This window comes from Pempheris klunzingeri, chromosome 5, assembly GCF_042242105.1.
Source record: "Pempheris klunzingeri isolate RE-2024b chromosome 5, fPemKlu1.hap1, whole genome shotgun sequence".
NCBI classification, from domain to species: domain Eukaryota; kingdom Metazoa; phylum Chordata; class Actinopteri; order Acropomatiformes; family Pempheridae; genus Pempheris; species Pempheris klunzingeri.
In genome coordinates, this window is record NC_092016.1 from 12,958,723 (window position 1) to 12,968,402 (window position 9,680).

The following is a 9,680-nucleotide window of genomic DNA, read 5'->3' on the forward strand; positions in this document are numbered from 1 at the left end:
TGATTTGGAGTCACAATTACATGGAAGCTTTTGAAAAAAATTGTATTTTTGCCTTAGGAGTTGAGCAAAAGTCAAGTGGACTTGTTGAAAGTACTTGAAGACATTTCGCCTCCCATCCAAGAGGCTTCTTCAGCTCACTGAAGACTGAGAATCTTCACAGACATATTTTTTTCACTTAAATATTTATTTTTAAAGAAAGCAGAAGTACTAACATCCGATATAAAGTAGTGTGTCCTATTTGTCCAGTGCAGTAATAATTTCTGGTATTGCTTTAGAGTCACTGGGTCACATTACATAAACACTACTGAGGGGAAAAATTTAATTATCTAATATTAAAATGTTTTTGCAAAATAAATCAGCCATCCATTAGCAATCACAATGAGTGTGCCACATGAAATCAATTTACTATATATTTTATTTAATTTAATCAGTCAGCATGAAATAACATTGTTTTGTGCCACTGAAACAGCAATTTAGGGTAACAAAGTTATAACTAACTTAACTGCGTTTACTATGTTATACTATACTATACTATACTATACTATACCATACCATACTATAGGCTACTATACACAGAAAGCCGCGAACAGCTGGATCAAGTGAACAAGATCATGTTTCTCATATTTCACCCAGGGTCTGTCCTGTATCATCAACAAATGATGACCCGCTGTATCACGTATGGTTCATCCCTCGATCGATTTTGTGTGATTTGATTTGTTTGGTCTGGCTCGACAGTGCAACCAGGAAGTAAGTTGTTGTTGTTAACTGGATCTCATCAAACAGGAGCAGCTACCGCCAACAACAAGTCAGGAGAAGCAACACGTCAAACAATGTCACGACTGTTTCTGCCAAATCGTTTCTGTGCCAAATGTACTCTGCTAGCAGCGCGCGAGGCTCCCGTGTTGCCACCGCGAGGCGGAAACAAGCGTGTTTTTATTCAGCAACAGAGGCGATATCACGCCGAGGGGTCAAACACAGCTTTGTTTAAACACTTATCAAAGTCCAGGATTTGGATATGTGGGGTTGGAGTGGGGATTGCTTTAGCTGTCGGACTGAAATATCGCAGTGACACAGCGGGCACTTCCTGTGAGGACAAAGTTGTAGAGACACAGAGGGCTGATGGATACAGCGCTGCCATACGAGTCAGCAGGGATCTCGTGGAGCGGATAAAGGTAGGCGCAGAGGTAGGCCTGTGGTCTGATTAGTTTTGGATTGGCCCCTTTCCCCATGCTCTCTCCTTATATTCACTTGCCTCAGTTCAGTGCCACCTGTATTAATTCAGTGTTTGTGTCCGTTTTCACTCAGGATGAGGTCGGGGCTCCAGGGCTGGTGGTTGGGGTCTCTGTGGATGGTGATGAAGTCTGGTGTGAAGGTTGGTGCTCTTCAATTGTAACAAAAAAAAACACTGTAGCTGGTTTGGGTTTTCCAGCATAATTCTGTAGTTTGGCTGGTGCATCATTGGGCCACAACCCAAATTAATGCTGGTCCAGTGAAAAACTGCTTTTCTATCAAACAAACATGGTTTTGTGTGGGTGTCATAATCCCTGGTGATGATGTCGCTGTTCTGTCCAAGCCAATAAAATCCGAGTGATGATGAAAAACAAAATAAAAACTTAATTAACAAAATGTACTTTTGTCAAATTATCAAGTAATTCATTATCATTAAGTAACTGGCCAGATACTTTAATTGATCTGTTTCATTTTGCCTGTAAACTGTGAGAAATGGTAACAAAGTTCCAAATTTCCTAAAGCCCAAGAATGGCTTCAATGGTTTTGTCCTGAAGCCAAAGATATCAAATTTAAACAAAACCTGAGCAGTGGAAAGCAGCAGATCGCTATGCCAACATTGGCATAATGTCATGTTTTGTGGAGCTGGTCAGGCCAATGCATCACCTATTTGGATGGTCGAACATTGGCCCACAAGACAAATTTATGCTATGTTATCATTTTCAAAGTTGGCAAGGTTGCCAATTGGCCAACAACTTTGGCCAATACCCCAGAAATCTGCCATTCTTCCTTCTGTTATGTCACTTTTGGCAAAAAGTTTATTGGAGATTGCCAACCAAATTAGAGGTGGCTCAGCATTGGCTTACTACCGAGGACAAACCCAGAAACAGTAGGAAACAAATGCAACAATCATGAAACAAATAACTTTTAAGCTTAAACTCTAGTTGCCATGGAACACAAGTGGCCCACTGCAGGGTCGCCTTTTGTTTGTGCCATGAATCAAGCAGTGAATTAGGCATTCGTCCTCTGCCATGGTCTGAGAAATGTCTCAGAAATGATCTAATAGTTGGTTTTTATAGTAACTAACTTTAAAATGCAACGCATGAAATCTTTAACATTTTTCATTTACATTCTTACATGATGCATTTAAATTCTTCATGTAACTCAGGGATCGGTTATGCTGATTTGGAGAATCGTTTGCCCTGCAGCCCACAAACGGTGCTGCGAATCGCAAGCATCAGTAAGCCACTCACATCTGCGGCTGCTGCACGACTGCGCGAGGAGGGCAAACTAGATCTTGATGTTCCCGTCCAGACGTATGTCCCAGAATTTCCCCGGAAACAATTTGATGGACAAGATGTAAGTAACTTTAACAAAATGTCAGAGTGTTTTATTATCAGCAATGATATCATGCAGTTCCCTTTTTGTGTCACATGCACATCATTACTTCCGTTCTTTCAGGTCACAATAACGCCTCGCATGATTCTGTCCCACCTAAGTGGTATACGTCATTATGAGAAGGATGCAAAGAAAGTGAAGGAGGACAAGGAGAAAGCCAAGCGACTTTTAAAGCCACCAGCAAAAGAGAAAGAGGATGAAAAGAGCTCATCTGAAAAAAAAGATAAACCCGCAACAGGACAGAACACCAAAGGCAAAGAAGCCACTCAGGCTCAGAGGAAAAAGGAGTTTGAGCACGAGGAATACTACTTGAAGGACAACTTTGAAAGTGTCACTCAGGCGCTGGACCTCTTCAAAGACGATCCACTCATTTTCAAACCTGGTAAAGCACAGATTCAGAGACTAAGCCATTCAAATACGATACATTTACAGTGTTATTGTCCTGATAAGTTAGACTTAGTTTTTTATTTATTTATTTGATTCTTTTTTTACTTTATGCAGGCACCACCTTTCTATACTCTACTCACGCCTTTACCCTGCTTAGTGCTGTTATGGAGCGCGCTGCAGGACAACATTTCCTGGATCTCATGAAAAACATGTTCCGTGAGCTGGGAATGCTCAATACTGTGCCTGATGAGAATGACCCTATTATTTACCACCGCTCCAGGTAATCTATAATCAACACTGTTGAGTTATGTTCAAATTTCTGTAACAAGTCACAAGTGAGTAGAGCAAGAGAGTTATCACTAACATCAAAGTAGAACAACTTTATGGAGTTCTTTAGTTTTTTGTGGTTTGTTTTTGAGTGTATAACGTGATAAAATCCAGTGGTGAGTCCATATTAATCGTTGACACACTTCCACAGATTTTATCATCTCAACAAGAAAGGACGTGTTGTGAACTGCCCATACGTAGACAACTCCTACAAGTGGGCAGGAGGTGGCTTCCTCTCTACTGCGGGGGACCTGCTGCGGTTCGGTAACGCTCTGCTCTACAGCTACCAGGTGGCTCACCTGAAGGACACTGAGGGCTTGCTGCCTGGCTTTCTTAAACCCAAAACTGTTATAGATCTGTGGACACCAGCTGACGGGACAGAGGCCAGCTGGGATGCGGATGGACTGTATGCCCAAGGCTGGCTGGTAGTGGAGAAACTACAGAAATATGGCCAGTGCAGGAAGCGTAGGCACTACGTGTCGCACACAGGAGGCGCTGTGGGGGCTAGCAGCGTCCTCCTGGTGTTACCCAGTGAGGAGACAGATAAGTGCCAAGGACAGACCACCCTCCTCCCACGGGGTGTGGTGGTCGCCATCATCACTAACATGCAGTCTGTGGGACTCAACAGCACAGCACTGAAAATCGCACACGAGTTTGACAAAGCCAGAAGGCTGTAAGAGCGAGTTGTTTACAGAAATGTGTGAATTTGAATTTTACTGAAAAGCATTTCATATAAACCCTGTGATCTTAAGGGATTTTGATACAGCTTTTGAATAAGTCCAGGGAATGTTTTAGAAAACGAAATAAACTTTTAACATGTATTCTTTATATGCTTGATGAATTTTGCAAAGTAAGCCATTTCAACACGTGGCAGGGAAGCCAAACTACCACTAGGTGGAAGCAATTAACTGTATTTCTATCATGAAAGGGCGAACTCTGATTTATGATATCAGTTTGTTGGCTTAATACAGAGGTTCACACATTTCTACCTTTAAAAAGCTAACACAACATTAAAAACAAGCAGCATGGTACACCTCCAAAGTTTCTGTGTCACATGTGGTGACTTTTAGGGCCCACGGTGTGCAGATAGATAGCTGATAGTTGAAAAAACATGTTGTGTGTTGACCCCTCAATAGGGCGGCATTTTCACAACATAGTCACTGCTGACTTTGGAGATCACATTTATATAACGCCACTGGTAAAATGTACGTCAGCCAGTGAGGACAACCCTGACTCTGGTTTAGGCAAAACAAGAACAATTACAGATTTTTTTTATTGGCCGAATGAGCGCACAGCAATTTTAATAGTGATAACAATTCTAGGGAGTAAAACTAAGCTCTCAACAATCCAAATTTAGGATTTTCTTCCACTGGTGGTTCTTAGCGAGTGTTCACAACACTAGAAGTCCATCAAAATGGAAAGACTGACCGACTGCCGGCATTGCAGTCCAATGAGTTTTGATTCTTTCCTAAGCTTGCTGAATTGAAGCATATTTGATGCCACCATTCTCATTATGAAACTCCTGGGATCTCCTGTGCCCCTGTTTTTAGATTTAAGGCGACTGATGAATGGCTTGGGATACGCTAATTATACAGTCTCCCACACACACAGTGTGTCACTGAGTTTGCTGTGGGTGTGTGTGTTCCTGCATGTCCAACTTTGCGAGAGCCAGTTTTAGTTTTAAAACTGCGGAGTGAGGACATTTTTTAGAAGTGAGGTCATCCTGACCAGCCCTGACTACTTCAAGAGGCAATTATGGTTTGGGGTTAAGATTAGATTTAGGATTAGGCTAAAAATAGGCTAAAGGTTGAGGTTATGACTAGTCCAGCGGGATCCTCACAAGTATACCAATGCAAGTGTGTGTGTGTGTTTGCTGGTTCCCATCAGAAATCACACAGTCGAATCATTGAGTAGCGATCATTGCATATATTTACACAATCACAAAATATTTACCAATAGCATATTAAGCACATTCATTAGTTGATTTAAGGAGTACTTTCATAATTCCACATTACAAGATTAATATGTAGAATGATATTTCACAATTTATTCTTTGTAAATACATTTAAGGCAAAGCACAAAGATTGAAATGTGATTTAACATGAGTAACACCAGTTCCAACTTCATAGCTGTGTTAAAAAGACTACTGTGCAAGGTGTGATTCAATTCCCACCCACTCACACTTGTTTCACACCCTGTTTGTGTGTGTGTATGTGTGTGTTAATGAATTTTAAACCTTCTGTAGCAAACTGTGGAATCCAGAAACCTCATGAGACGATTAATCAGCTATCACCGTTTGACCTGCCTCGACTTCAGTTAAGTTCAGGGCAGCAGTTGCCCTCTTTCTATTTGTCTGTCATATTTATTTAGAAACCAGCGACACTCATCTCTCATCTCATCTCATCCCATCCAACACACAGCAGAAAGAGAAACAAATGCACATCCAAAGAAGGATCATACTCTTGGTTTGACTCTCCAATACTGTTGCTGGTTGTTCTGTTGGCTCTGTTGCTTGGCTTTTAGCATCCTGTGTGTGGACACAAGTGATAGTCATTAGCTTTAAAAGAATAGATTTCGGCTGAAGTACAACAATACCAAGACTGTATGATGCATTAAAACCTTCCACATTCCACAAGAATGTATGTAAGCCTAAATCCATAGTGTACTTACTTGCGTGCACAGTAGATAACAACTGCTAGCACCACTAAGATGAGGAGGGCAAGGATGACCATGGCTGCAATTAACCCTGCCTCCCCTGCAACGGTGGAACTGCTGAAGAGCTGCAACTGCTCACATCTGCTGCCTTTGTAATTTGCATTGCACCTGAAGCATGATATGACGTACAAAACTGTTGGCAGCCCGTCAAAAACGGGAGAATTTGACAGCAGTGTTGCAATGTTGTGAAATCAACAGACTTAAACAGATTCCCAAAGGTTCAATTTTATATACAGTTGGAAATTAAGTAACTTAACTTAACTTACACACAGGAGAGTGTATTCATGGCAGGTATTTTAAAGCACGTCCCTCCATTCATGCAATAGGTGGCTTCCTGCCCTTCACAAAGGTCTCCATGATCTACACAGACATAATGATATTTCAGGGAAAATAGCTCCAATAGGACTGAACAGCTGCTGCTTAAAATTGTAAAATGTAAAATCATGTTTCTTCAGGTCAGTTTTTAGGAATTACCTGCCATCATTCTCGTGCTGTTTCCTGAGAGCACAAGAAATGTTGTCACGCTATAGAAAGAAGTCACTCGACAACAAGGAAAGTGTGTCGTAACCAGCAGTGTCGCATGCCAATAATGAAAACAAAGCAATGTGCACAAACAGTTTCACCATGAACTAATATAGTAAATGAAGGGGAATATATCATCACCCCGACTGAAATAAATCAAAAATCTGACCTTACCAGCTTGTGAAATACCAGGTTTTTGTAGTTAGTACAGGTTCCCAAGGTGAGTCATTGTGACCCTTCAGAAGAACTCGGAACTGCTTTTTGTTGGAGAGGATGCCGCCATGTGGGCGTGTTCCTCCATTGAGCTAAAAAAATGTTGTGATTGCAGTTTGTCCACATTGTAAATGGCAAGCTTACTGTCGGATTCTCAGTAATTTGCTGGTGTGTCACAAATGGTGTCGTTTAATGGATTGTGAGCTGTGTATACAGAGCGGTCAGAAGTCTAGAAAGTCTCCTGGAGGTCATTTTTGTCACTGTTGACCTCTAACACTGAGATTACGTTTTGTTTTTAGAGGTTTAGCTGCGTCATGAGATCAGGCAGAGGATGGTTGCACCTGTTGTGCATGTGGGCTCAGCGTGTCTGGGTTTGGGAAGTAACAGCTGAATGATTGGTATGCAAAGAAGGCATGAATGGAATCGTGGGAACTTTTTTGCAGTCTAAGAACACATCACACCACTTCCTTCATACCAATAATTACAGCTGTAAGCTCAGATCCGTTAGTTGACTCATCAACTGGAAATCTATTTATTGTTTCTTATTTTAAAACTGTTGTTTTGAGTTGCTAAATTGATTTTGAGTGATTTCTGTTCAGTATCTGATCATCTGATGGTGTTATTGTGTTGGCCACCAGGGCCTCACACCATAGGCCCACCACAGTTAGCTGAAATTGCTGGTACCACTTTCTAACTGGGCACCCTTCATGAATGTTTTTGTACCTAATGACTAAATTAATTGTACTCAATGATTCACAAATGCTTCATGGATCCGTTATAAGCACACAATAGGATCACAGTATGGGTTGCCAGGTTGTGAAAAATCCCATGGTTGGTATCATAAAACACATTCCCTCTTTCAGATAGCACCGTAGGTCATCATGAGGACCGCCTCAATGGACAACTGGAAAAAAGCTTGGGGAAATGTGGACCAGAGTCATTTTTATTTCAGAAAAGATGGCTTATTAGATGATGAGAACTTCATGAGTATTTCTTGATGGATTAATACCTTTTCTAATTGCATTGTCACCAAACTGAAGGGATAAGTACCAGCCAAAGGGATTCTTTTTTTTTATTATTATTATCTTGGCAACCCAAAAAGGTCCTTCCTTTTAATGGATGTAACTGTAAATCATTTATTAAAGACATAATAGATTTTAAAAAAATTAATAAAGCCATTAGTTACAACTTATAAACCCTTTATGGAGGGTTTCTTGTTAGAAAGTTATAGACCACGTTTTGCCATCAATGACGACGCTCTTGCCAATCTTTTCTTAAGGCCTAATTCTTGCGCAACATTGTTAGAATCCAACTGAAACATCTCAGCAGGTCTACCTGAGAATATGACAGTGACGCTGCGGACACAGGCATCATAAATCCACCTCTGAGCGCCATAAAAACACTTGAGGTCACTGTAACAGTATTAGAGATTTTTTTTTTTTTTTTTTTTCTTTTTTTTTCGTGCGGATGGGTTGTTATCGCGAGGAACTCTGAAGCTCAAGAGGTGAAGTGAAGCGAGAGTGTTTTTCTACGTCGACGCTTCCAGGGTGGCACAGAAAGAGGGACGTCTGCGGGCTCTCGTGGCTTCGTGGGGGAAAATAGACTACACTGTGCTTTAATCGAAAATGATGTGAGCTGTGTGTTTGTGTAGATCGTTTCCTCCGCGTTGGCGGCGCTGCTCGTCTTCACATCTGTAGCCGCTGGAATCCCGTTTTCAGCACCTGGACAGCTCCCGGTCGTGAACCTCCTCTTCTGATGATCGGGCACATGGAGTCCCTGGTGTGATTGTGGGGGAAGCCCTGCAAGCACATTATGCCTCCCTCCAAAGATGTCGTTATCCTCCTGATTCAGTGACAGCCTCGTCGTCTCCGCTGAAGGATGCTGCTTTCGGTCCGGAGGAGGTGTTTTCGTCGTGCGCTGTCTTCTGAGAGGCGATACGGGTGCTCGGCCAACGCAAATTTGAGGGGAATCGCAGCCTACACACAACAAGATCCGAGCTTCCCTCACACTGATCATCATCATCATCCTCATCCTCATCATCGGCGAGGAGGGAGATATTGCCATCATCACTGCGAGGGCAAAGAAGTCACGACCACACTTTGCACAATGTAGAGCATGAAAACACAAAAGAGGTTAGTGTGTCTTTGTGTTTCTTTTTCCAGCCAGTGTTGATGTATTGGTGTTGGTTTGAACAAGAATGAGACACTGTGGCCTCTAAGCACAGTGGGGAAAATGTTAACAGCACCATAACTGTTTATGTAGCTGCGACTTGGTGGGAAATGATTGCAAATGCATCTTGATTAGGTTACAGGCAGAAAGCCTGGACAGAAATAGTCCACGGAGCTTGTTTGGAGAAATTGGAATGGTCAAAAAAATTGCTGCCTTGTGGATACCACCTCTGCTGATGAAGCACTCACTGTGTGGACTCTACTTAAAATAATAAGTGGCAACTCAAGATGCCAATTTAAAAATTCGATTTCTCTCAAGTCCAGAAATACTTTGCTCCGCCAGAAACAAACACACACTCACACACACACACACACCTCTGATCCCACTTGCCTTTCCGGTCACCTCTACAGCGATTCCTTACCGACTCTGAAGCTCCTTGTTCAGTAAATCTGGCTGTGTTAACCTCTATGACTTTGTGCTCATCTTATGGACCGATCAATATCTGTTCTCCTGAGTATTCTGCTAAAGACCACATTTTTGGGTGCTGCAGTGAAACAGTGTCACTCTCAGCCCTTGAATGACCTGGGCTGATTTATCCTGAGTAGCATTTAATCTGCTGTGCTTCACCACATTACTCTGCTGTGGTCTCCTGCGGCTGTGAATGCTGACTCCTCACCTCTGCATATCCGAGGGTTCTCTGTGTGTGTGTGTGTGTGTGTGTG

General features: G+C 42.1%; 1 protein-coding gene across 1 annotated transcript; it reads left to right on the forward strand.

The window, feature by feature from the left end:
• Positions 1-805: 805 nt before the first annotated feature.
• Positions 806-4,253, forward strand: lactb (lactamase, beta). Its single transcript, XM_070830963.1, has 6 exons — positions 806-1,172; positions 1,306-1,372; positions 2,396-2,586; positions 2,689-3,007; positions 3,127-3,292; positions 3,491-4,253. The coding sequence occupies exons 1-6, from the start codon at positions 831-833 to the stop codon at positions 4,014-4,016; spliced, it is 1,611 nt and encodes a 536-aa protein (XP_070687064.1). The 5' UTR covers positions 806-830; the 3' UTR covers positions 4,017-4,253.
• The last annotated feature ends 5,427 nt before the right edge of the window (positions 4,254-9,680 follow it).